The 26,948-nt window shown below is 58.1% G+C and overlaps 1 protein-coding gene across 12 annotated transcripts in view; it reads left to right on the forward strand.

Moving 5' to 3' along the window:
- Positions 1 to 26,948, forward strand: part of DYSF (dysferlin) — an 88,554-nt gene that overhangs the window by 16,569 nt on the left and 45,037 nt on the right. For 4 of the 12 annotated variants that reach the window (XM_062618873.1, XM_062618879.1, XM_062618871.1 and 1 more), the window contains exons 14-37: positions 74 to 142; positions 219 to 262; positions 372 to 454; positions 2,192 to 2,233; positions 2,956 to 3,071; positions 3,371 to 3,484; positions 4,822 to 4,999; positions 5,652 to 5,776; positions 6,302 to 6,408; positions 6,975 to 7,167; positions 8,133 to 8,288; positions 9,302 to 9,433; positions 9,802 to 9,968; positions 10,449 to 10,563; positions 10,673 to 10,778; positions 11,407 to 11,549; positions 12,716 to 12,889; positions 14,965 to 15,058; positions 15,531 to 15,608; positions 20,277 to 20,458; positions 21,172 to 21,312; positions 22,407 to 22,436; positions 22,989 to 23,015; positions 26,589 to 26,690. In XM_062618873.1, the coding sequence (XP_062474857.1) occupies positions 74 to 142; positions 219 to 262; positions 372 to 454; positions 2,192 to 2,233; positions 2,956 to 3,071; positions 3,371 to 3,484; positions 4,822 to 4,999; positions 5,652 to 5,776; positions 6,302 to 6,408; positions 6,975 to 7,167; positions 8,133 to 8,288; positions 9,302 to 9,433; positions 9,802 to 9,968; positions 10,449 to 10,563; positions 10,673 to 10,778; positions 11,407 to 11,549; positions 12,716 to 12,889; positions 14,965 to 15,058; positions 15,531 to 15,608; positions 20,277 to 20,458; positions 21,172 to 21,312; positions 22,407 to 22,436; positions 22,989 to 23,015; positions 26,589 to 26,690 (2,718 nt within the window). Of the gene's footprint in view, positions 1 to 73; positions 143 to 218; positions 263 to 371; positions 455 to 2,191; positions 2,234 to 2,955; positions 3,072 to 3,370; positions 3,485 to 4,821; positions 5,000 to 5,651; positions 5,777 to 6,301; positions 6,409 to 6,974; positions 7,168 to 8,132; positions 8,289 to 9,301; positions 9,434 to 9,801; positions 9,969 to 10,448; positions 10,564 to 10,672; positions 10,779 to 11,406; positions 11,550 to 12,715; positions 12,890 to 14,964; positions 15,059 to 15,530; positions 15,609 to 20,276; positions 20,459 to 21,171; positions 21,313 to 22,406; positions 22,437 to 22,988; positions 23,016 to 23,815; positions 23,858 to 26,588; positions 26,691 to 26,948 lie in introns of all 12 variants that reach the window. The other 8 variants (XM_062618876.1, XM_062618881.1, XM_062618875.1 and 5 more) reach the window with 3 other exon arrangements.

Here is a 26,948-nt window from a genome sequence, read left to right on the forward strand (position 1 = left end):
GGGGACATTGCAGCTCCTGGCACGCACACATCCATGAGCAGCACTGACCTCCCATCCCCATCTCCACCCCCAGCTCTACTCGAGGATCCTGGAGAAGAACGCCAACCCGCAGTGGAACCAGTGCCTGACACTACCGGCAATGGTGAGCGCGGGTGTCCCTATGGTCCCTACCCACCCGGCCCCACCACCGCTCACTGCTCCTCTCCCTCTTCCCCCAGTTCCCTTCCATGTGTGAGAAGATGAGGATCCGGGTGACCGACTGGTGAGCGGGGATAGGAAAACCGAGCTGGAGGAGCGGGATGGGCAATGGGAGCCCCCACGGGCAGCCCCTCCTGGTCCGCGGTGCGATGGCATCACCGGTTGCGTTGCAGGGACCGTCTGACGCACAACGATGTCATCGGCACTGCACACCTCTGCATGTCCAAGATCTCGGCCCCAGGAGGGGAGCTGGAGGGTAAGGGGGCGGCAGAAGGAGGGGGTTTGGATGCATGGCCATGGAGGAGCACTGCATGCTCGTGGCTGGCGGTGTTGGCTTGGAGGACGTCCCAACGCGATGCTCCCTGCCCTCTTAGTGGTGCTGGGGGTTGCTGCTGTGTTTTCTGCATGGACCTGGCCCCTCCTGGTTTGTGGTTCTGAAGATGTTCAGGTCCTGCCAGTGGTGCTGGGAGGCGGGGGGGTGCAGGACCACGGTGTGGGGGGGTTTGCTTCCTCTTTGCTTTGAGGTGTGAATGTGGCTGCGCTCCCCTGTGGGGTTGTGACAGGTGCTGGAGTCACCAGTGCCAGAGATCATAGAATCACAACTGGGTTGGGAAAGCCCCTAAAGCTCATCCAGTCCAACCGTTCCCAGCACTGCCAAGGCCACCACTGACCCATGGCACTGAGGCCTCGGCTCCACGGGGTGTGAACACTTGGAGGGCCGGTGCCTGCAGCCCTGCCCTGGGCAGCCTGTTCCAATGCCTGAGCACCCTCTGGGGCAGGAATTGTTCCTCAGCTCCATCTAAACCTGCCCTGGGGCAGCTTGAGGCCGTTTCCTCTTGTCCCATCCCATGGGAGCAGAGCCCAGCCTCTCCTGGCTCCATCCTCCTCTCAGGCACTTGTAGGGAGCCATCAGGTCCCCCCTGAGCCTTCTCTTCTCCACACTGAACCCCCCAGGTCCCTCAGCCCTTCCCCATCACCCCTGTGCTCCAGGCCCTGCACCAGCTCCAGTGCCCTTCTCTGGCCCCTCTCCAGCCCCTCAAGGTCTCTCTTGTAGTGAGGGGCTCAGAGCTGAACACAGGGTTCGAGGTGCAGCCTCCCCAGTGCCCAGTGCAGGGGCACAATCCCTGCCCTGGCCCTGCTGCCGCACTGGTGCTGATACAGGATGCCTGAAGATGCCACATCCCACCTGTGTGTGCCCCCACTTGTGGCTCCTCCTTAGGTGACATTTAGGGGCTGTCAGAGGGTGGGGTGAGGGCTCAGGTCCAGCTTGTGCTGAGGGGGTTGTTTCCAGTCCAGGGGCTTTCTGAAGTGAAGGACCAGCACAGAGGCACTAACCTGCATGAGCATCTCTTGCTGCTAACAACCTGCTGGCATCTGCCACCTCACTGGGACTCCTCTCACTCTGCTCCCTTTGCTTTGGGCATCTCTGAGACCCTGCAAAGCCCTGTCCCATCACGAGCATCCCCACTCTGCAGGGGGCATGAGCCAAGACACAAGCATGGGGTGAAGCTGCAGCCACGGGTCCCACTGATGGCTGCGCATGCAGGCATGGAGCTGGGTGCAGCACGGTTCTTGTGTGTCCAGCCCCACTCTTCCCAGTTTCAATGCAGCTCCTGGGCTGATCTTGAGAGAGACAGAGAGGCCAGGAGGGAGGAAGAGGAGGTTCTGAGGGGTCTACCCAGGACCAGCACATCCCATCCTACCACTGAGACCTGCTTGGTACCCGGGATGGGCTGGGGAGCTGCGGCTGCATCCGGCCTTTGCAACACATGGAGCATCCTTCAGGGATGCTCAACTCCTCCTGTTTCACACCAGCCCTCTAGCTCTGGAAGGGTCACAGGGCTTTGTACCAACCTCCCCTTCCTCTCTCTGTCTGTCTCTGTTGGCACCAAAGCCCATGAGAACATCCACCCTCATCTCCCATACCCCTCCATCCCTCCTCCATGCTCCTCTGCTGCCTTTCCTGACCTCTCTCCCTTTCTTTGTGCCTCAGATGAGTTTCCTGCTCTCGCGAAGCCTCTGAAAGCCTCAGACCGTACGTCCCCCTTAGCCTCTGGGTTTGCAGTAGAGCTCGGTAATGGCTTTGGTTCAGGTGCCACCAAGGCTCTGGATGGAGTTAGTGGAGCATCAGCTGTGTTGTGTCTGGGCACACGAATGGGATGAGTGGACAGCTCCAGCTCAGCCTCCTTCTGCTCTGTGGGAGCATGGAAAGGGCTCCACTGCTCTTCCCTAGAATCCCAGTCTGGTCTGGGTTGAAGGGACCTTAAAGCTCCTCCAGCTCCAACCCCTGCCGCAGGCAGGGACCCCTTCCACTGGAGCAGCTTGCTCCAAGCCCCTGTGTCCAACCTGGCCTTGAACACTGCCAGGGATGGGGCAGCCACAGCTTCTCCATTCAACCCATTCCAGTGTCCCATCACCCTCATAGGGGAGAACTTCTTTGTATCCCATCCAGCTCTTCCCTCTTCCAGCTGGAAGCCCAAACTCCTCATCCCATCCCTACATCCCTTGTCCCAAGCCCCTCTCCAGCTTTCCTGCAGCCCCTTCAGGCACTGGAGCTGCTCTTCAGGAGCCTTCTCTTGTCCAGGCTGCCCCAGCCCAGCTCTCTCAGCCTGGCTCCAGAGCAGAGCTGCTCCAGCCCTCGCAGCAGCTCCATGGTTCTGGTGGCCTCCAGGCTCATGCACGCGGTCCCCGTGCAGCGCAGCCCCAGGGACTCATCCCCGCGGTGCTCAGGACTCTCTAACATCTCTTTCCCCGCAGTGGACGACGGCCTCGGGTTCCTGCCAACGTTTGGTCCCTGCTACATCAACCTCTACGGCAGCCCCCGGGAGTTCACCGGCTTCCCTGACCCGTATGAGCCGCTCAACCTGGGCAAGGTGACCCCGGCTTCTCCCAGCACCACCTCAACTAAACCTCTGCTCCTGCTTGCCCAAGGCAGCCGCTTCTAACCCGGACTGGCTTTGTCATGAGGAGCCTGCGCTGCGGTTCCTGCCCTGCCTCTTCCCGCTCTCCAAACACCTCCTGCCATTGCCCCAGCTCCGCCTCGGAAGCTCTTGCAGCAGCACCTTCCCTGGTCTTGCTCCTCTGCGGTGAAGCCCATTGAAGGCAAAGGCAGAGCTCGCCCATGGGCCGGGGACACCGGGCTCCTGACGCCTTGTCCCTGGTCTACCCCAAGGGCGAGGGCGTTGCGTATCGCGGCAGGATGCTGGTGGAGCTGGAGACCAAGCTGGTGGAGCACGTGGAGCAGAAGGTGGAGGACATCTCTGCGGATGACATCCTGCGCGTGGAGGTAACGGGGCCCCTATGGGGTGTCTGGGGCCAGCCCCCCAGCAGCACGGTGTGGAAGGTGCTGGTTTGGTGGGTGATGTCCTGGTGGGCTCCTGGAGGGGTTCTCCTGCTGTGTTTCCACCTGAGCTGCTGCATGATAGCGAGCAGACCGTGGTGAGCAGCATCGTGGCCTCAGCATAAGGAGGACGTGGAGCTGTTGGAACAAGTCCAGAGGCCACGAGGGTGATCAGGGGCTGGAGCAGCTCCTGTATGGAGACAGGCTGAGAAAGTCGGGGCTGTTCAGCCTGGAGAAGCTGAGAGAGACCTCAGAGCAGCTTCCAGTGTCTGAAGGGGGCTACAAGGATGCTGGAGAGGGACTCTTCATTAGCGACTGTAGGGACAGGACAAGGGGTGATGGGTTCAAACTGAAACAGGGGAAGTTCAGGTTGGAGATAAGGCAGAAGTTCTTCCCTGTGAGGGTGCTGAGGCGCTGGCAGAGGGTGCCCAGAGAAGCTGTGGCTGCCCCATCCCTGGCAGTGTTCAAGGCCAGGTTGGACACAGGGGCTTGGAGCAAGCTGCTCCAGTGGAAGGGGTCCCTGCCTGTGGCAGGGGCTGGGGCTGGAGGAGCTTTAAGGTCCCTTCCAACCCAAACCATTCCATGATTCTCTGACTACCATGGAGGGGTTGGAGATGTTGGGGCTGTTCAGCCTGGAGAAGAGAAGCTGCATGGAGACATCAGAGCAGTTTCCAGTATCTGAAGGGGGGCTATAAGGATGCTGGGGAGGGACTCTTCATTAGGGACTGTAGTGACAGGACGAGGGGTAACGGGTTCAAACTGAAACAGGGGAAGTTTAGACTGGATCTAAGGAGGAAGTTCTTTCCTGTGAGGGTGCTGAGGCACTGGAATGGGTTGCTCAGGGAAGCTGTGAATGCTCCATCCCTGGCAGTGTTCAAGGCCAGGTTGGACAGAGCCTTGGGTGCCATGGTTTAGTGTGAGGTGTCCCTGCCCATGGCAGGGGGGTTGGAACTTGATGATCTTAAAGTCCTTTCCAACCCAAACTATTCTGTGATTCTGTGTGTCTCAGCTCAGGCTCTATCACAGATATCTTGCTCCTTTTGCCCATGTTTCTTCACCTTTAAGCTGCATTTCCCAGGGGAAGTTCTACCCTTCTCCTCTGTCGGCTTCCTCCTGAACATCTCACCCCAAATTCCCTTTCTCCAACCTCTGTTTTCCTTCCTTCCCATAAACGTTTCCACCTCGGAGGCCTCACCGAGCTGCTGTGCACTGGGACAGCAGAGGCTGCGTGTGCTGGGGAGCCCGGTGGTGTCTCCTATGGCCACGTCCTTTGCCTGTTGCAGAAGTACCTGCGCCGCCGGAAGTACTCCCTGTTCGCCGCCTTCTACTCGGCCACCATGCTGCAGGACGTGGATGATGCCATCCAGTTCGAGGTCAGCATCGGCAACTACGGCAACAAGTTTGACACCACGTGCCTGCCCCTGGCCTCCACCACGCAGTACAGCCGGGCTGTCTTCGATGGTGAGCAGCTCCGGGGTCACCAAGTGATGGGTGGGATGCGCAGGGAGGGTTTGGAGGCTCCATCCTTGGAGATACTCAACACCCAACTGGATGGCGGGGGTTGGAACTGGATGGTGTCAAGGTCCTTTCCAGCTCAAACCCTTCTGTGGTTCTGTGTGATCCTGGACACCCTGCTCAAGGTGATCCTGCCTGAGCATGGGTTGGATGGGATGGTCTCTTACCCACCTCAGCCGTGCTGTGATGGGGGAATATGTGGCTGGGGAGGAGTGGGGAATCCAGGATTACTTCTCTCAGTTCTTGAAGTGGTTCTTGGGCAGCATTCAGGCACTAACAGTGCCCATTTCTCTCTAAGGAAGAGCTGCTCTGGGGTGGACTTTCCCTGGCTCCTGTGGGACTCTTGGTCTGGACTGAGATGTCCCCACTGCATTGGGGTTGTTTTGTTGGTTTCTGGCCTTGCTGCTCTGCAGGAGCTGCTGTAGCCATGGAGGTTGATGCAGATCAATTTGGACCTTGGGTTGCTTTGGGGAGCACAATTCCCATCCTCTTGCTCCAAAAGAGCGCCAAAGATGGGCTTCTATCCATGATAGATGGTGATGGGTGGGGAGCCCATCACCCCAGCACGAGGAGCTCACTGATGTGCTGTCTCCCCCAGGCTGTCAGTATTACTACCTGCCCTGGGGCAACGTGAAGCCCGTGGTGGTGCTGTCATCCTACTGGGAGGACATCAGCTATCGGACCGATGCCCAGAACCTGCTCCACTACGCAGCAGACAGGCTGGTGAGTGCTGTGGTAGCAGGGAGCATCATCACCTCCATTCTCCATCCTTCTTGAGGGGCTGAGGCCATCCCCAGGCTGGGTCAGGGCTGGGTTTGATGACTGCTGTGCTGTGGAGGGGGAATCTGTTGGTGTCCTGGGTGCTGTGCTCTGCCCATGGAGTGATGGAGGGGAAGGGACCACCCTTGTCTGCACTGGGGTGTGAGCACAGTGCTTTGCCTGCTGATGTAGGTGCAGGAGGCAAAGACCTTCCTTCAGCTCCTGAGCTCTTGGTGGGGTTTCTTGCTGTTGTTTCCCTCTGGAGCTCCAACAGGAGCAAAACCAGAGGTGCAGAGCCCTGGTGGGACCCAGCCTGGGGTTTCCAATCACAGCAGCAGCTCCAGGCACTCACTGGGAGGGTCCATGGAGACTGTGGAGCCTCCATCCTTGGAGGTAGCACCCAACTGGATGTGGTCCTGGACAACCTGCTCAAGGTGGAGCAGGGATGGGGGGTTCCTTAGTTCCTCCTCTTCCCTCCCTATCACGCAGGAAGCAAACCTGGAGAAGGTCCACCTGGCTCTCAAGGCCAACCGCTCACCGAGTGAGCTGGATGCCCTGTGTGCCCAGCTGCTGGATGACACCATCGCTGACTGCAGGTACGTGCTGCCCCGTTTCAGCGTCAGCCTTAGCGTGGCATTTACTGCGCTTGGCTATCTAGGAAGGGACAAGGTCTTTCTTCCTCTCGGAAAACTGTGGGTCACTGGCCAATGTTGGCTTCAAAAGCTGCTGAGCCAAGTCATGGAGTTGAAATGGTGACATTCGAGCAGCACGGTGTGGGGCAGGAGCCCAGCCAGAGGGGTGGTGGGGTGAGGAGCACTGATGGGGCTTTCTGGTTGAGTCCTGTGTGCCCTGCACAGGAGGCACCCACGCAGAGGGGTGTTTGGCTGTTCATGGGTGCTGTGTGTCTGATGGCTGGAGCAGGAGATGGGGATGTTCAGCCTGGAGAAGAGAAAACTCCTTAAGGAGAGACCTGAGAGCAGCTCCAGTGCCTAAAGGGGCTCCAGGAAAGCTGGAGAGGGGCTTGGAACAAGGGATGTAGGGCCAGGCCAAGGGGAATGGCTTTAACCTGCCAGAGGGGAGACTGAGATGAGCTCTTAGGCCCCTTCCAACCCAACCCAACCCAAACCCTTCTGTATTCTGTGATCTGTGCCGATCGCCACAGCCTGACCCTGCCGGACGTCCTGGCTAAGCCAGCCAGCACCCACCTGGACCAGAACCTGTACCGGTTCCGCAGCAGCAACCTGGAGCAGATGGTGAAGACCGCGCTGAAGCTCAAGCACGAGGACTCGAGCCTCTCGGCAGCCCTGGAGCAGGCAGAGGACTGGCTCTCCAGGCTGAAGGCCATGGCGGAGGAGGTAACGCTGCTGTGGTGGTGGCAGGAGCTGCTTTGCACCTTGCGGAGGGTCATGGTCTTCCCAAGCCCTCCATCACCATGGTGGAAGGGCAGGTTGGATGGGCTTGGAGCAAGCTGCTCTAGTGCAAGGTGTCCCTGCCTGTGGCAGGAGTTGGAGCTGGATGGTCCTTTGGGTCCCTTCCAACTCAAACCAGTTTGGGATTCTATGTTTCTATGTGAGCCAAGGCAAGTGATGTGGTGTGAACACAACAGGCAACACGTTTGGCCCCCAATCATTGAGGTTTAACCTTGTTCATGGCACATCTTTACAGCATGGCCAGCAAACCCTCAACGAATGCTTTAGTGGAGGCCAGGGCTTGGGGGAACAGGAGGCTGCTCATCCCTGGCCAGACCCAGATGGGATCTGGAGCTGCTGAGCTGGGGTTTGGGTGGGCAGGTCTCACTCCATGGGCTTGGGTTGGCAGCAGGACTCGGGGCCTCCCTCATGCCCCCATGCCTGGTGCTCTAGATCATAGAATCATAGAATCATTAGGGTTGGAAAGGACCTTAAGATCATCAAGATCCAACCCCTCTGCCATGGCCAGGGACACCTCACACTAAACCATGGCACCTAAGGCCTCGTCCAACCTGGCCTTGAACACTGCCAGGGATGGAGCATTCACAACCTCCCTGAGCAACCCATTCCAGTGCCTCACCACCCTCACAGGAAAGAATTTCCTCCTTAGATCCAACCTAAACTTCCCCTGTTTCAGTTTTAACCCGTTACCCCTTATGCTATCACTACAGTCCCTAATGAAGAGTCCCTCCCCAGCACCCCTATAGCCCCCTTCAGACACTGGAAGCTGCTCTGAGGTCTCCACGCAGCTTCTCTTCTCCAGGCTGAACAGCCCCAGCTTTCTTAGCCCGATCAGATCAGAGCCTTAGATCAGAGCCCCACTTGGACACGATGGCCTCTGTGTCTTCCAGCCCCAGAACAGCCTCCCCGACATCGTCATCTGGATGCTGCAGGGGGACAAGCGCGTGGCGTACGCCCGCGTGCCTGCCCATGAGGTCCTCTTCTCCAGGAACATCTCCAACTGCTGCGGCAAGAACTGCGGGAAGCTGCAGACCATCTTCCTGAAGGTACCCTCAGGGCTCTTGGGGTGTGCGCACCAGTGATGGATGGAACCCGTCCGTCCCTAAAACGGGAGGGAAAGCCAAGCAGGGAGGCCTGAAATCCCAGCTCAGCATCAACCCGTGAGAGTGTGGGGCTTCAAGGAAGCCCTAGACCCGGTTCTGACCCTCTGAAAGGAGGTTCCTGCATGGTAAATCCTGGTGGTGCTTCTGGCAGAGTCCAGCTCCTCTGCCATGGCCGTGCAGCAGATCCCTGTGGATATCTCCGTATCATAGAACCAGAATGGTTTGGGTTGGAAAGGACCTGAAGATCATCAAGTTCCAACCCCCAGATTTTCTGCATGTTCCAAGCATCGAACACAGGTGCTCTTTGTCCCAGATGGTGCTTTTTGAGACAAAACCTAGTTTAATTTTTAACTTTTTAATGTTTTTTGATGTCTTTGCACATTCCTGCCCCTCTGCCAGCCCAGGGATTCCAAGCTGAGGCCTCCTCTGCCAGGCTCTTACCCAGCTTCTCGCATCTCAAGCGATGGTTCTTTGCCCTTTCCCTCTGTGCCAGTTTGGGAGCAGGCAATCAGTGCTGAGCCAGCTCTGAAAACCCAAAGTGAAGTGAAATCAGTGAAGTAAACCCCCAAACCTCGCGCTGGCAGCAAAAGAATCAAAATACATTGGGTTTTCTTCTGTCCTTTAGCTCTGGATGGAAAACCAGCATCACTTGGAGGGGGAAAATAGTGACAGAAAACAGGGCAGCGAGACATCTCCCTCTTTATTCTGTCTGTTCTTGCTGAAGGTTGGAACTGGGTGATCTCAAGGTCCTTTCCAGCCGTTCTGTGATTCTAAGTACGTTGTTGGGCTCGGTGTCCTCACCCTGAGGAGCTTTGAAGCTCCTCCCCAAAGCACTCTTCATGCTGTTGATGTTGTCCCCGTTCCGGGGCTATGGGGGCTTTACTTGAGCCTCACATCCCGAGCATCCCCTGTTAATACCCTCCTCGGGGGCACTGATGTGGCTCTGCCTTTGGCAGTACCCCCAGGAGGAGGTGATGGGCCCGAAGATCCCGGCGCAGATCCGGGTGCAGCTCTGGTTCGGGCTCTCGGTGGATGAGAAGGAGTTTAACCAGTTCGCCGAGGGCAAGCTCTCCGTCTTTGCCGAAACAGTGAGCATCCAATGGGGACCACGAGGAAGGGTTTTCTTCTCCTTGGTGGGAGCATCGTCATCATCATGAGGGGATGGGGTGGGCTGGACCGTGGGTGATGCCACTGCTAAGTGAGGGTCGCATCAGTCCCTACCGTGGGGAGAAGAAAGAGCCAAAAGGCTGGGGAGAGGTTGGTGGCTTCACATCTCCTTCAATATGCTTTGAGGGGTAACCTGAGGGTGCCCATAGGGTCAGGGGGCTGGTGGGGGGGTGAGGCTCTTCCCAAGAGGTCTGTCCTCAGGTTGGGCTCTGCAGGAAGGAAGGGATTGCTCATGGGATGGGGCTTTGTGCCTCCGATGTGGCACCATCTTCTGCCTTTGCTCCCCCAGTACGAGAACCAGACCAAGCTGGCGCTGGTGGGGAGCTGGGGCACCACTGGCCTCACCTACCCCAAGTACTCCGATGTCACCGGCAAGATCAAGCTGCCCAAGGACAGCTTCCGCCCCTCCACAGGCTGGACCTGGGCTGGGGACTGGTTCATCTGCCCGGAGAAGACGTGAGTGATGGTGTTCTGTGAGGAGCAGAGCCTGGCGGGCTGGCCTGGGCACCCCAAAGTGATGCTGAGCTGTGTGAGGTCACCCACAAAGCTGCATGGAGGCTTGGGGTGCTGTGGGGGTTCCTCGTTGCCTTACCCCATCCTTGGGAGGCAGCAGCATTAGTGCAGGATGGATCATTGCTGAGTGACCATGGCACTCATGGTCACGGTTGCCCCAGCTCACTGGGGTGCCTGTGCAAACCCCACATTGAAGAGCTTTGGAGGTGGGATCCCTGTGGGGCACTGATGTGGGTGCTCAGCACAGCTCTGCGAGCTTCTTGCATTGGATCTAGTGGTGGGATTCACTGAGCTGAGGGGATGAGGTTCCATGGGAGCTCTGCTTGGGGTAGAAGAGGTTCAGGATGCAACAGGGGCTCGGACCCAGGGTCCCTGTGGGGCAGGAAGGGAGCTCCTGACGCTGTGCATCTCCCCGGGGTGCAGGTTGCTGCATGATGTGGATGCCGGGCACCTGAGCTTCGTGGAGGAGGTGTTCGAGAACCAGCTCCGGCTGCCTGGAGGCCAATGGATCCACATGACCGATGCCTACACTGATGTGGTAAGGGTGAAGTGGGCAGCTCGGGGGGGTCAGCAATGCGGGGTGCAGTGGTAGGAACCCCCATGGGATCAGGGCGTTGCTTGATGGAAAACATCCCTGTATCCCACAGAACGGGGAGAAGGTCCTGCATAAGGATGAGATCGAGTGTCCTCCGGGCTGGAAATGGGAAGATGTGGAGTGGGACACGGACCTCAACAGAGCTGTGGATGAGAAAGGTATCAGGATCAGTTCTGGGCACCCCTCCTGGTTTCACCCTCTTTGCCTGTTGTGGTGTTTCCTTCCACGGTCCCATCCAGCACCAGGGGATGGTAGCATCCCATCTGTGGCTGCCCTGATGGCTTCAGGAGCAGTCATCTCCCCCTCGCTCTGGCTCATTCTGGGGCTATGGGGTGGGCAGTTGCTGGGGTCCAGGCATCTCACCTGGCTTTGGGTGAAAGAGGAATGGAAAGCATCAGTCAGAGAGCATCCGAGCGTGGGCACAAGGGCTGGGGCTGCTTGAGGAAGGAAAGGCACAGAGGAAAGTCCCCAAGCTGTGGCTTAGAGCCAAGGGCTGGTGGGACACCATGAACCCATCATCCGGGCATCCCCAGAGGCACACCTGCATTGAGCAGCAGCACAAGCAGTCTGTTGTCAAACTGGGAACGTGGGCTGCATCTGGACAAACCTTTGCTATCGAAGTTATTCCAGTCGGGATGTGTCCAGATGTCCCTGCCCGTGGCAGAGGATTGGAACGGGATGAGTCCCTTCCATCCCAACCCGTTCCATGTGTGAGGAAGGTTCCTGATTGCAGGAAGGCTCTGGGGCTCTTCTCTCACCTTCACCAGCTGCTTCCTTCTCCCCCAGGCTGGGAATACGGCATCACCATCCCTCCGGACCGCAAGCCCAAGGCCTGGGTGCCGGCAGAGAAGATGTACCACACCAACCGGCGCCGGCGCTGGGTGCGCCTGCGCCGCCGGGACCTGGCGCACATGGACACCATGAGGAAGGTGGGATGGGGCCATGGGAATGAGTCAGGGCCGTGTCCGTACGGAGCTGCTTGGCCTTCTGCAGGGCCCTGCTGGGCTCTGGGTGGCCGGGGTCTCCCTGCCCTAGCAGGCAGCAGCCTCCGGTGTCCACCATGGGGGTCAGCACCTCCAAGAGGTGGAGCCCCCTCCAGCGGTGCTTGCTTGGGCTGTGGGGTGGGATGGGGACCTCCACCAGTGTAGGAGCAGGGAGAGATCCCCAGTGTGTCCCTGGTGCCGGTCCTGCTTCCCTCTAGGTGGTGCAATTGGGCTGTAAATGCCGCCGCAGAGTTGGGATATTCCCCCCCAAAACCATTTCCCAGGACGCTGGTTCCCTTTCCAGTGGCTTTTCCATACAACAGAGGCTGGGAAGCACCGGGAGCCCCTGCCAGCCCGTTTGCCCAAGGGGTGCAGGTGTCCCAGGGAGCTGACACAGCTCTGAGGAGATAAAGCCTCTATGGGCTTGTGATGGATGTCCCTCGGTGGCCCTGGGGGGGATCAGAGGTGGGAAAGATCAGAAGAGAAGGCTCCAGGGAGACCTTAGAGCAGCTCCAGTGCCTGAAGGGGCTGCAGGAAAGCTGGAGAGGGGCTTGGGACAAGGGATGTAGGGACAGGAAAAGGGGAATGGCTTTAACCTGCGCGAGAGGAGACTGAGCTGAGCTCTTAGGCAGAAGCTCTTCCCTGTGAGGGTGCTGAGGCGCTGGCACAGGGTGCCCAGAGAAGCTGTGGCTGCCCCATCCCTGGCAGTGTTCAAGGCCAGGTTGGACACAGGGGCTTGGAGCAAGCTGCTCCAGTGGAAGGGGTCCCTGCCCGTGGCAGGGGTTGGAGCTGGAGGAGCTTTAAGGTCCCTTCAACCCAAACCATTCCAGGACTCTGCATTAAGGGTCTTTTCCAACCTAAATGGTTCTTTTCCAAGCAGAATGGTTCTAAGATGGAGACACAGAAGGAGGACAGGGAGTGGGACATCCCTAGCAGGCAACAGCTTGAAGAGGCTGCGCCAGGTTTGGGTGGGCTCAGTCTTACCCTTGGAGAGCCCCGTGCTCAAGTGCCTTTGCCCTTTGGCTGTGCCGGGGTCTCAGCGCTGTGAGCGCAGGGGGGCTGTGGGCAGGTGGGGCTGATCCCTGCGCTGATTCCCACCCTGTTCCCGGCAGCACAAGCAGGAGGAGCTGGAGGGCGAGGGCTGGGAATACGCCTCGCTCTTCGGCTGGCGCTTCCACCTCAAGCAGCGCCGCACCGACACCTTCCGCCGCCGCCGCTGGAGGCGCAGGATGGAGCCCCTGGAGCGCACCGGGGCTGCCGCCGTCTTCGCCTTGGAGGGGGCCCTGGTGTGTACCCACCTCTCCCCAGCTCCTGCGGATGGGATGGGGTGGGCCCCAGGGATGCCCGGATGGGATGGTCCCCAGGGATACTGGGATGGGATGGGATGGTCCCCAGGGACTGCTGACACAATGGTACCCAGGGATACTGGGATGGGATGGTCCCCAGGGACTGCTGGTACAATGGTACCCAGGGATACTGGGATGGGATGGTCCCCAGGGACTGCTGGTACAATGGTACCCAGGGATACTGGGATGGGATGGTCCCCAGGGACTGCTGGTACAATGGTCCCCAGGGATACTGGGATAGGATGGGATGGTCCCCAGGGACTGCTGGTACAATGGTACCCAGGGATACTGGGATGGGATGGTCCCCAGGGACTGCTGACACAATGGTCCCCAGGGATACTGGGATGGGATGCTCCCCAGGGACTGCTGACACAATGGTCCCCAGGGATACTGGGATGGGATGCTCCCCAGGGACTGCTGACACAATGGTACCCAGGGATACTGGGATGGGATGGTCCCCAGGGACTGCTGGTACAATGGTACCCAGGGATACTGGGATGGGATGGTCCCCAGGGACTGCTGACACAATGGTCCCCAGGGATACTGGGATGGGATGGTCCCCAGGGACTGCTGGTACAATGGTCCCCAGGGATACTGGGATGGGATGGTCCCCAGGGACTGCTGACACAATGGTCCCCAGGGATACTGGGATGGGATGGTCCCCAGGGACTGCTGATACAATGGTCCCCAGGGATACCCGGATGGGATGCTCCCCAGGGACTGCTGACACAATGGTCCCCAGGGATACTGGGATGGGATGGTCCCCAGGGACTGCTGACACAATGGTCCCCAGGGATACTCGGATGGGATGGTCCCCAGGGATTTTGGATGGGATGGTCCCCCGGAGGGCCCTGATAAGATGTTCACCAGGGACACCTGGAGGGCATGGTCCCCCAGGGAGCCCATATGGGATGGTCCCAGGGATCCCAGATAAGATGGTTCCCAGGGACCCCAAAGCCCATTGTCTGCCCATTGCTATCTGCTGCCTGCGCCGCTCTTTGCTTAGCCAATATTCTGGCTTTCTTAATTCCCTGGATTTCATAATCCTTTGCCTTTTCCAATAACTAAATGCGAATCAACCATAGCACAAAGCCCCTATTATGGGATTTCTTATCCCCCCCCGCACCTCCATTGGCTTTATTTCCTCCTCCTCTGCTCTGCCTTTCAACCCTGTCCAGTGTTTGAGCCCAGCAGCTCCTCTGGGACACAAGCAGCTCCATGGTGTTCACAGGCATCAGCCCTCAGCTTGTGCTTGCCCCATAGATGGGGGTCCCAGCAGCTGCCCACCCCCAGGGCTGTCAGTGGGATCCCATCTTCTCCCCTTTCCCCCTGGGGTCCGTTGATGGGATCTTCAGCCAGATGCTTCCTCCCTTTGCATCTCAGCAGGGAATATCAGGGAGGATTTAGCTGGAAAACCCTATAACGTGGGGTGTGTGTCCATGCACATCCATGGGGCGGTGCTGGGTCCCTCCATGCCCATCCCTGGCTCTGGAATTGGATGCAGGGTGTCTGATGGAGCTGTTTGGTCTCTGCTTGATCACACACTTCACCTGCAAAACGGGCCTGTGGGTTGGATGCTGATGGACCCATCCGGGGTCCGCCATGTGCTGGGGGTACCAGGGGATGTGGGGGAGACCCAAGGGAGGGAAATCCCTTCCCTATGTGTGGGGCAGAAGCTGAAGCAAAGGGGAAGAGGAGGACAAGCCCCATTAAAGCCATGTGGCACCGGTGCTTTGCCAATGTGGTGCCGGGGGGGTCCTGGTTGCTTTGAACATCTCCTGGTGTCACTGGTGAGCCACTGAGATGAGGCCTCAGCGCCATGGGCTAGTGGTGGCCTTGGCAGTGATGGGAACGGTTGGACCTCTTGGTTCCTCTCTGCTTTCCTGGGGCTGAAGAGCCTGAGGGTCCCCCGATGGGCTTCCAGGAGGCACCGGGAGACCCACGTCCTCTTGGACACCCCTGCGGATGCTACCCCGGAGTACCCATCGCTGACCGTGCCTTGTTTCCTCCTGCAGGGGGGAGTGACAGACGACAAGAGCGATGATGGCAAATCCATCTCCACCCTCAGTTTCGGAGTCAACAGACCCACCATTTCCTGCATATTTGACTGTAAGGCCCCAGGGGATGGAGGGCAGGGCGATGTTCCCCTGCGCTGAGGTCCCCATAGCTCAGTGTTCCCATCCGCTTCCTCTCAGCCACCTCGAGTGCGGGAGGGTGGGGAAGGATGGGGCATGGTTTGTCTCGCTGGGAGCATCAGCATGCTCAGGGCTTGGTGCTCCCTTGGGAAGCCATAGGGAGGATTAAGCCAAGCTCAGACATGAGCCTGGGGCTGGTTAGAGCCCACTGGTGAAGGCTCCATCCCTGGTGCTGTTCAAGGCCAGGTTGGACAGAGCCTTGGGTGACCTGGTTTAGTGTGAAACCTCCCTGCCCGTGGCAGGGGGCTGGAACCGGATGAGCTTAAGGTCCTTTCCAACCCAACCCATTCTGGGGTTCTATTCCCCTGGTGCCCTGCATTGCTCCATAGGGAACCGGACATGGGAACAAAATGCATGTCTGAGGTGCTTCTCCTTCGTCTCTGCAGGTGGGAACAGGTACCACCTCCGCTGCTACATGTACCAGGCACGGGACCTGATCGCCATGGACAAGGACAGCTTCTCGGGTAAGCCCAGATGCTGCCCTCCACTGATTGTGCTTGTAATGAGTGTGGTAACGAACGCTGGGGGTGCCAGAGGGGAGACTGAGATGAGCTCTTAGGCAGAAGCTCTTCTCTGTGAGGGTGCTGAGGCGCTGGCACAGGGTGCCCAGAGAAGCTGTGGCTGCCCCATCCCTGGCAGTGTTCAAGGCCAGGTTGGACACAGGGGCTTGGAGCAAGCTGCTCCAGTGGAAGGGGTCCCTGCCCGTGGTAGGGGTTGGAGCTGGAGGAGCTTTAAGGTCCCTTCCACCCCAAACCACTCTGTTCCTATGATGCACTGATGTGTAAGGAGCGGTGCTCCGCAGCCAAGCAGCAGAGGACGTTGGCACGAGGCTTTCCCAAGCCTGGGAGCTTGAATTCCCATCAGCCAAAACACATCAGTTTCAAGAGCTCTCACCTGAGAGGCCAACAGAACCCAACAGTTACCCAGGGCAGGCCTGAGGCAGAGCTGCTTGCTTTGCTCATCGCTTCTTCTCCCTGACCTAAGGTGATGCTGGGTGGCAGGAGGTGATGCTGGGTGGCAGGAGGTGATGCTGGGTGGCAGGAGTTGAAGCTGAGTGGCAGGAGTTGAAGCTGAGTGGCAGGAGGTGATGCTGGATAGCAGGAGGTGATGCTGGGTAGCAGGAGGTGATGCTGGGTGGCAGGAGGTGATGCTGGGTGGCAGGAGGTGATGCTGGGTGGCAGGAGGTGAAGCTGGGTGGCAGGAGGTGATGCTGGGTGGCAGGAGGTGATGCTGGGTGGCAGGAGGTGACGCTGGGTGGCAGGAGGTGACGCTGGGTGGCAGGAGGTGATGCTGGGTAGCAGGAGGTGATGCTGGGTGGCAGGAGGTGATGCTGGGTGGCAGGAGGTGATGCTGGGTGACAGGAGGTGACGCTGGGTGGCAGGAGGTGAAGCTGGGTGGCAGGAGGTGATGCTGGGTGGCAGGAGGTGATGCTGGCTGGCAGGAGGTGACGCTGGGTGGCAGGAGTTGAAGCTGCGTGGCAGGAGGTGAAGCTGGGTGGCAGGAGGTGATGCTGGGTGACAGGAGGTGACGCTGGGTGGCAGGAGGTGATGCTGGGTGGCAGGAGGTGACGCTGGGTGGCAGGAGGTGATGCTGGGTAGCAGGAGGTGACTCTGGGTGGCAGGAGGTGACGCTGGGTGGCAGGAGGTGAAGCTGGGTGGCAGGAGGTGACGCTGGGTAGCAGGAGGTAATGCTGGGTGGCAGGAGGTGATGCTGGGTGGCAGGAGGTGAAGCTGGGTGGCAGGAGGTGATGCTGGGTGGCAGGAGGTGATGCTGGGTGGCAGGAGGTGATGCTGGGTAGCAGGAGGTGAAGCTGGGTGGCAGGAGGTGACGCTGGATGGCAGGAGGTGATGCTGGGTGGCAGGAGGTGACGCTGGGTGGCAGGAGGTGATGCTGGGTGGCAGGAGGTGATGCTGGGTGGCAGGAGGTGATGCTGGGTGGCACAGTTGGGTAACAGACAGCTCCAGAGCAGAGGGCAGTGGTGTTTATAGTGGCACATTGCCCCAGACCACCTCCGTATGCAGCAGCATCACAGGGAGGGCTCTGGGCTGGGGTCAAGGTGATGGAGCACAGGGAGAAACCTCCATGAGATGTGCTCAGAGGTGGGAATTGGGACCTCGGAGCAGACGGGCACCTTCTTCTCCAGCATCCTCCTGATGTTTGTGGTTGGATTTATGTGCCCTCAGCATCCGGGTGCTTGAATCCTTGCAGGGAATGGGGACAGCAGCCTCCTGGGTGTGGGGGATGCAGATGGGATTTGTCCTGTGGTTTGGGGCAGGCTGGAGAAGAGAACCCCCTTTTATTAGGAATGAAAGAACTGATTGAAAATGCAGTTGGGAAGGAGGGTACCCGATGGTGGCTGATCCATAAACCAGTTTGGGCTTGTTTGCATGGCTGAACATTCAATGGAGCTGCTGCTCCTCTGCTCTCCATCCTGGGAATGTTGCAATGGGGCTGGGGGGTTTCCTTGATGGAAAACGGGGCATCCTTCAGACTGGGCTGTAAGAAATGCCCCTTCATGGATAAAAGCACGGTCACAGGTGGAGAAGAGGACGTCCTGGGTGTTCTTTGGGCTTTCTGTGGGGCAGCTTTCCATGTGCTGCTGCTCAGCACGTCCCCAGCACAGCTTCAGGCACTTCTGGACCTGCAATCCCTGAGCTGCTGTGCTCGGGATGTGCTGTGCTCGTGGGTTCTGGCTTAGGAACTGAGGTCACAGTAAGATGGGGTTTATCTGTTGGGCAGCTCTCGGGGTGCTGGGAGGTGTTTGGGTGTCGGGGGGGTGGGTTTGGGATCATCCTGTTTCAGCAGAGGCTGGAGCGTGGCTGTGGATGTGCCGGGAATGGTCCCTTTGTGTTTGAGCCGGAGGGTCCCACATCCCTTCCCCATCCCACTCAGTGGTCCCCATTAGTGGTCTGGGATGTCCTTTTGAGGTGGGAAAGCAGGACAGTGGGGGTGTTGTTGTCTACCTCTGAGCTGGTGCTGGAGCTGGGGCAGTGCAGAAAGACCCCATCATAGAATCATGGAATGGTTTGGGTTGGAAAGGACCTTAAGGTCATTCAATTCCAGCCCCTGGCCATGAGCAGGGACACCTCACACTAGCCCATGTCACCCAAGGCTCTGTCCAAGCTGGCCTTGCTCTGTGATGGGGCCATGTCTCTGATGTGAGCAGGTCCTAGGGCAGGTATCCATGGAGCATCCATCCTCCTCTGCAGTGATGCATCCAGCTTCCCTCCAAGGTGTCCCTGACCATCTGCATGAGGATTTGCACTGGGAGTGGGCACCAGTGATGGATCTCAAACGGGATACAGGGACAGTGTGGGGACCCACAGTGAAGAATAGCCCATGGGGACCATTGGGCATCACCCTGCTGGGCACCAGCACCGCAGTCCCAAGGAGCTCCTGCTTCCCATTGAAGGAGAGGGCCTTGGGGTGGTCAGAAATGCCCTGGGGAGGTGCAGAGCACCCCAGCACTCCCCAGTGTCTGTGCCCCGTCCCCTCTGCACCTCCACAAAGGGCTGGTTGTTGGGAGCGGTGGGACTGGGGTGATCCCACGGCTGCGATCAGTGGAGCAGGGAGGGGAGTCCCTTCCCTTGGAACAAGCCAGCCAAGGACAACACGAGCAACACGGTGCCACAATGTGGAATTGTGATCTCCGGTGCCTTAACAAAGCATAAAGGAGTTCATTAAGGGGGCTCTACACAGTTCTACAAACAAACCTTCTGTGCACGGCAGGGGCTGAACAAAGAGGCTTTATGGAGGCCTCCTTTAAAACGAGAAGGGGGGGGGAAGGCAAAAATTCCTCATCCAAATCCCTGCTTTTCTTGTTTATTGTATTGCGTTTTGCTTTGCTCTGCCTGGAAGGACGCGTGTCAGTGGGGAAGGTTCTTCCCAGTGTGAACAGTGCTCCCTGCAGCCCCCACCTGGAGCATCAGCCTCCTGAAACACATCTGCTGCAGGGCCAGATGCCCAGGAAGGGAATACATCCCCCTGGATCTCCTTTATCCTGGGGAGAGGGGAGGGATGCGCATGGGATGCATCCCTGCTCAGCCAGCATCCCAAATTGGTTTGGGCTGAAAGGACCTTAAAGCTCCTCCAGCCCCAACCCCTGCCACGGGCAGGGACCCCTTCCACTGGAGCAACTTGCTCCAAGCCCCTGTGTCCAACCTGCCCTTGGACACCTCCAGGCCGGGTTGGATGGGGCTTGGAGCTCCAAGGGTTGCATGTGTAGGGTCTGCAATGCTCCTGGCCACCGGCAGGGCTCTTGGAACTGGTTTTGGGTTGGGTTGGGCTGGGTGGTACCCATCTGGATGCTGCTGGACCCCAAACACTGGTTTGGGGTATCCGTGTGTCGTGTTGGGTGCCACGTGCTGCCTGTGTCCTTCCATAAAGGCCAATGATGCCTCCATTCATTGTGGAGGTTGGGCTTTGCAGGCAACCAGAGCTCAGGGGTTCCCCTGGACCAGTCGGGTGGGATGCTGCAGTTGTGGAGGTCTCATCCCTGCCAAGGACCTGTAGGTGCTATCAGGTTATGAAGGGTGTCCAGTCTCAATGGGGCCTTACAACGTGATCCCATGGCATGTTTCAAACACCTCACCCAGCCTTGGCCCCTTGTGAGGGGTAATTCCATAGGATGAGACTCTTCAGCTTCAGTTTTATGGTTGGCTTGGTGGAACCTGCAGAACCCCAAGTGTGAGCGCAGGTGGGCAGGGGGGGACTGCGCCTCCTCCCCTAATGCAAGAACTGGGGGTGCTCAGGGAGTGATGATGGAGGGAGCTGGGTACCGCAGAGCTCCATGAGGGGCTGGTCCTTCACACAGATCTGAGACCTCACCAGGGGATGCAGTGGGTTCAGGCAGGAGAAGGCCACGGAAGACACCCCCTGGAGGGGTCCATAGAGACATCACATCCAGCTTGGGAAGTACCGGAGCTGGGAATACCTGATGTGTAGGGATAAGTGTTGGAGAACTTGGCCTCATCCCCTTCTCAGTTGGAGTTGCCTGGGCCATGATGGGAATGTCATTGCTGTCCCTAGGAGACCCCCAGATCCTGTTCTCAGCCCTTCGATGACCACAGATTGCTTTCTCCTCCCTGGTGGCTCCAGTTCATCCTTTGCCTCTTGTCCTACATCCCTTGCAGATCCTTATGCCATTGTCTCCTTCCTCCACCAAAGCCAGAAGACAGTGGTGATCAAGAACACCTTGAACCCCACCTGGGACCAGACTCTCATCTTCTATGAGATCGAGATCTTTGGGGACCCCCAGAACGTGGCTGAGTCCCCTCCCAACATCGTGGTGGAACTTTATGACCAAGACACCTACGTAAGTGTGTTGGCATGAGCTGGACCTTCACGGTGTGAGTGCGCTGGGGTGGATGGGACAAACGTGGCACCATTCCTGCCCTCTGGGATGCAGTGTAGCACCTCTGGGTGGCTCAGGCACCGAGCTGGACACTCAAAAGACGTCTCTGCTAGTGATGTCCTTGGTGGCCTTGCTTTAGTCACCGAAGCTGCATCTATGCAGAGTGGCCAAACTGACCATGTTTCCTTGTGGGAGAAGCTTGGGATGAGGTGTAAAGCAGTCATGCAAGTAGGGGACCAGGCACTGTGGTTTGCTCAGCTGCCCAAAGGTATCCAAAGTGCCTCGTAGTGATGGCATCTGGGGGGTGCCAAGATAACCCCACATGCAGTGGTGTGTGCAGTTCTGGTGTTCCCAACACAAGAGGGACGTGGAGCTGCTGGAGCGAGGCCAGAGGAGCATCCAGAGGGCTGGAGCAGCTCTGCTCTGGAGCCAGGCTGAGAGAGCTGGGCTGGGGCAGCCTGGACAAGAGAAGGCTCCTGAAGGGGAGACCTGAGAGCAGCTCCAGTGCCTGAAGGGGCTGCAGGAAAGCTGGAGAGGGGCTTGGGACAAGGGATGTAGGGACAGGAAAAGGGGAATGGCTTTAAGCTGCCAGGGGTTTGGGACTGGATGATCTTCAGGTCCCTTCCACCCCAACCCATGGCTCTCAGCAGCCTCCTGTGCCTGCTTCCTTCCAGGGCGCAGATGAGTTCATGGGGCGCTGCATTTGCCAGCCCAGCACCTCCCGCTCCCCGCGCCTCTCCTGGTACCCTGTCCTCAAGGCGAACAGGAACGTCGGGGAGCTGCTGGCTGCCTTCGAGCTGATTCAGAGGGAGAAGGTGAGCTCCCATCCACCGGCACCCACTTTGCAGCACCCAGTGCCTGCGGCTGCCCTTTGCTCACCGTTGGTGCCTGCAGGGGGTTTGGGAGCCGCAGCGGGTCGTTGCTCTTGCAGCGCGCAGTGCTGGCCATCCACGTAAGGAGACACGGAGGAGGATGCTCTTCCGAGCCAGCCTGGGTGGGGGAGACTCCTCATCATGCCTCGTGTGCTCTCATGTGCTTCCCCACCTCCCTGCCACCTGCATGCACCAGCCCTTTGCCTCTTCGATCTCCACCTTTCCACTGGGCACAGTGCCTGGCTGCAGCCCAGATGTGCCTCTGTGCCAGGGAAAAGGGATACATTGGGATGCTAAACTCCCTGTCCCATTCCTCCCTCCCAGGGAGGTGTTAATTGGGAATGAGGGTCCCACAGCTCCCTCCTTGGTCTCTCTGATGTCGCAGCTCTGCTGCTGGAGGGATGCTGTGCATGATGCTGCTGCATCTGCAGGGGTGGATGTGCTGGCTTGAAGCCTTGATGCACCACTGAGGGGCTGCTGGATGGGCATCGGGGGGTGTCTGCTGTGGGGTGGGGCACAGAATCATCTGCAAGAGGCCTCTTCTTCCTCCTTACCCCTCAGAAGATACTGAACTGGGTGGGGAAGACCTTGGGGGTCCTCTAAGGGCTGTATCTGATCCGGGCAGAAGGCACCCGGGTGGATTTCATTTCATTCTGCCTACAGGAAAGCTGCAGAGGGGCTTGGGACAAGGGATGTAGGGACAGGACAAGGGGAATGGCTTGAACCTGCCCAAGGGGAGACTGAGCTGAGCTCTTAGGCAGAAGCTCTTCCCTGGGAGGGTGCTGAGGCGCTGGCACAGGGTGCCCAGAGAAGCTGTGGCTGCCCCATCCCTGGCAGTGCTCAAGGCCAGGTTGGACACAGGGGCTTGGAGCAAGCTGCTCCAGTGGAAGGGGTCCCTGCCCATGGCAGGGGTTGGGGCTGGAGGAGCTTTAAGGTCCCTTCCAACCCAAACGAGGCTGGGAGAGCTGATGTTTCCATGTCGGACAGAGCTGAGTCACCCCGTGTGTGAATGGAAACCCTGTGTTTTCTCTCCACAGCCGGCTGTGCACCACATCCCTGGCTTCGAGGTAATGCCCATCTCCTGTCTGCAGGCTCTGCACCCCTCAACCCATACCCTCCCCTGCCCCTGCCGGGTCCCAGCTCCATCAGTTCTCTGTTTGCAGCCCTCATCCATCCATCCTGTCTTAGGGACTTCCCTTGGGATGAAGGAATTCCCATGTAGAGATGCCAGTTTCCTTCAGGTGATGGTAGAGAGCTGCAGTGAGGGGGCAGCTCTCTTCTGACCCATGAGACAGGGTAAATGTGTCCCACCCCAGATATAACTCCTTAGGTGTCAACACACAACTGCCTTCCCACCCTGGGATCATGTCAGCATTCCCATCACAAGGGCTGTGCTTCCCAACAGCTCCAGCGTGTGTCTGAGCACAGGCATGAACTGATGCTGGGCTGTAAATGGGTTTAAGCCACCTGCACTGGTTTCTTCTCAAACCTCAGGGTGTTTGGTGTGCAGGAGCTTGGAAAGCATCCTTTGGTATTCAGTTATCAGCTACAGTTACAGGCCTTAGGATGCAGTGTGGATAGCAGCTGCTCTAATGCTTTACTCTGCTTCTCCTCTCCAGAATGAGCTCTCCTCCACCCTGGATGAGGTGAGTCTACAAGCTTTACTTGTCTCTTCTGCTCTGAGCTTGTTGGGATTGTGTCTCCATGGGGCAGCCTCTGCTTTTCACATGAGTCAAGCCAAGAGCATGAGGCTTTAGTAGCATGAGTGATCACCAGCAGAACAGGGCAGGTGGGCTCCATGCCCAGCCCAGGAGCATTTAACCTCTGTGGGACGCGTGTGCATGAGGTTTCCTGGTGTTCAACCCTTCCAAACCAAGCATGCAAGAGCCAAAGTGCCGGGCTGGCCTTTGGCTGGACCCCAGACAAAATCCCAGTTGAAGTTTGTGGCTTTCCATGGGGAATTCACCAGGAATTGGGGCATCTGTGGGACTGTTCCAGCTGCTCTGAAGGAAATGCTCCCATCAGCATCATGAGACACTGCTTGGGCAACCTGTCAGAGCTGCTTCCCAGACCTTGTGCATCCCATAGAGCAGGTCATGGGCTGAACCAAGCCGTGTCTGGGTAAGCTGGGAACTGAACTAGGGGTACATCTATGTGAGTGTTGGCTTGCTCCTAGGATCCAGTTAGCCCCAGGGTGTGGGAGATGAGCAGGGAGGGATGTGAGGCATGCACAGAGCCTGGCCACAATTCCATGGGGAGCTGGGTGGGATAACCACGCTTCGGCAGGACGGGTTTCTTCCACCCAAGCAGCATTTCCTGATGCTGTGGGGCTCACCTCTGTGTTCCCTATGGGCTGAGGTGGATGAGCTCAGGTAATCATAACCATCTCTCTGCTCTTTCTCCTCCGTTGCTTGTCACTGCCATTTCCGGATGGGGCCCTGCACAGCTCTGCACCCCTGCCTTGTTCTCCGAGGGGCTCCTCCAATGGGTACCTTCCATGTCCAAACACTCCCCTCTCCTCTCCTCTCCTCCTCTGCCCTTGCCCACAGACCAAGCAAAGTCCCGACAGAGCCTCCCGAGCTCCTTCAAACCCACCTTTCCTGCAGGAGCCCCATCTACACCAACTCGCCAAGGCTGCATCCCAAGCAATGATGCCAGCCTGAGCTCTCCAGGCCCTCAGCAGTAAATAAGAAGCCTCATGGAGAATCTGGTTCCTAAATACATCATTTGGGCTCATGATACATCTGAACAGGCTGGCACCAGACCTCCTGCTCCTGCCTTTCTCTTTGGTACAAGCAGGAGCAGCCTTTTGGGGCTGCATCCCCTCCAAGCACTGGGATTTGAGTCCCTTTTGAAACAACATGGCCCAGCTCCATACTCACCCTGGGAGATGCTTCCAGCCTGTTTTGACTGGGCTGGTCTCTGCTGACTTTGCTCCTCTCTCTTCCAACCCTGTATCAGGGGCAGGGTTGGATTAGATGATCCCCAGAGCTCCCTCATTCCCCCCTCATTCCCTCTGGCATGTCCTTGTTCCAACCATCCCAGCTGCAGCAGACCCTTTCCATGGATGGCTGCTCCATCCAACCTGCTGTGTCTGGGCATTGCTTGTTCCCTTCTATCACCCTGAACCCCCCTGCCCCTGCCTCATCCCGGGCCTCACTGCTCGTTCCTCTCCCATCTGGTGGAGTACTCAATGCTGGAGCATTCAGCTCAGGCCCAGAGGAACGACTCCTGTTGTTGGCAAAGCAAGAGGGGAGCAGCAGGGAGTGGGAAGGGTTTAGAAGTGGCAGTGTCCAAGGCCAGGTTGGACACAGGGCTTGGAGCAAGCTGCTCCAGTGGAAGGGGTCCCTGCCCGTGGCAGGGCTTGGGGCTGGAGGAGCTTTAAGGTCCCTTCACCCCAAACCATGCCATGGTTCTATGATCTCTATTATGCAACTTAAAGACGACTTCAGCACGTTTAAAGTGAGAAATGAAGATCAGTCACTGTACAAGGAGAAACTGAGGCTCCTCTTGGTTCAGTCTGTGCTTGATGTGCTCTAAGTGCTATGGGCCACAAGCAAAAGCTCTTCAAGGGCTGTTAGGTCTGTTCCTCTACCCCAAGGAAGCATCAGTGTTGGTGGTGCAGTGTCTGAGCAGCCTGAAATAAGGGCTCTGGGTAAGCAGCTGGGACACCAGGAGTGCTGAGCGCCCAAGTGATGCTGGGGATGCTCTGCACCAATCCCTTCTCCTTAGGTGCTCACTTCCCGCATTGCCCTTTCCCTGCTGGCACTAACCATTCCTGTGAGCATGTGGACCATGGGAGGGAGGATTCCCTGCCCCAGATTTACCATCTTCCCTATGTGGCAACCCAGATACCTGCCCTGAAATGGAGTTACCGACTACAGCTACCAAGCACCTCAATTCAGCAGCCACCAGCCACTGCCAATGCAAATCTAAGCTGAGCATCTGGCATATCTAACATGCCACCATGAGACATCCCTTTGTAGAGCATTGTATGTGTACAGACACAAACCTGAGCCATTCCCATAGTTGGGATGTATACACACTGGATTGAATGCAATAATGCAAAGAATGCTGGTTCCTAAACTGGTTCCAACTGCCCTTGGTTGGGTGCTGCATTCTTAGAGGTTTTGCTTTCAGTCCTGCCTTTTTGGTGAGCCTGAACTTGAAGATGCAGATCAAGGTGAAGGTGAAGTGTGAACCCCTCAGCTTCGGGCTCACCCTGAAGGAAATCTGCATGTGTGTGCATAGGTGTGCTTTGTGCAGCCTGGAGAAGAGAAGGCTCCTGAAGGGGAGACCTGAGAGCAGCTCCAGTGCCTAAAGGGGCTGCAGGAAAGCTGGAGAGGGGCTTGGGACAAGGGATGTAGGGACAGGACAAGGGGAATGGCTTGAACCTGCCCAAGGGGAGACTGAGATGAGCTCTTAGGCAGAAGCTCTTCCCTGGGAGGGTGCTGAGGCGCTGGCACAGGGTGCCCAGAGAAGCTGTGGCTGCCCCATCCCTGGCAGTGCTCAAGGCCAGGTTGGACACAGGGGCTTGGAGCAAGCTGCTCCAGTGGAAGGGGTCCCTGCCTGTGGCAGGGGTTGGAGCTGGATGGGCTTCATGGTCCCTTCCAACCCAAACCATTCCATGATTCTTCATCCAAGGCCTCTCCTGTGCCCATCATCTTGGTGGATGCCAGTTATGGTTCATAGCTGAGCTGTGGTACGAACAACGGCCCCTCCTGCATCCACAGGCAATGCCCACCTCCATCCCATGGTGCTGCCCATGCTAAATCACTGCTTTTGGGGAGCTGGTCGCAGCATCTCACTGTGCCCAACTCAAGGAGCTGTATTCCACTAATGACCCCCTGCTGCTGCTTCCTCCCCTCTCCTCATCCCCTGGTCCCTGTCTCACCATGGTCCTGGTGTGGGATTGATGTTGTTCCACCCCTTCCTCCTCTAGAGGAGCTGAACCCCAATGGAGGGCAGATCCTCTTAGTCCCCTGGGAATGCTCAGGGATCGCTCCCAGCAGTAGGTGTTTGATATTTCCAGGGTCACATTCAACAGAGAGAAGCCGTTTGAAGCACATTCATGCCCCAACCCTCAGCTCCCCCTGTCCCACTGGACTGCTGGGGGAAGATGAGTTCTGCATGGAAGGAGAGTGGTGGCACCCATCATCGGGAGGGGTTGGTGTCCCCTGGCATGCCCTGATGTGTCCTTTGCCTCTCTGCTCCTGCAGTCTGAGGACTCGGACCTGCCGTACCCCCCACCCCAGCGAGAACCCAACATCTACATGGTCCCCCAAGGCATCAAACCGGTCCTGCAGCGCACGGCCGTTGAGGTGAGTGATGGGGAGCGCAGCTCATCCCCTCGTGGAATAACCCCCAGACGTGTGTCCCTGATGGGGAGGTGGGATCCAGGCTGGACCCTGTGGATACAGAGTGCCACCAGAGCTGGGAGCTGGTTCTGCTCATGGCTTGTCTGTCAGAATAGTGTTATCTCACTGGGGAGATGTCTCACCAAGCAGTCAAGTCCTACAGCCTGGACCACACTTGCTCTTCAGGACAGGCTGGCTCACACCAGGGTGATACTTGCCCAA

This window comes from Pezoporus occidentalis, unplaced genomic scaffold, assembly GCF_034315485.1.
Source record: "Pezoporus occidentalis ecotype Australia unplaced genomic scaffold, CSIRO_AGI_Poc_V1 ctg205, whole genome shotgun sequence".
In the NCBI taxonomy this organism is placed as follows: Eukaryota; Metazoa; Chordata; class Aves; order Psittaciformes; family Psittacidae; genus Pezoporus; species Pezoporus occidentalis.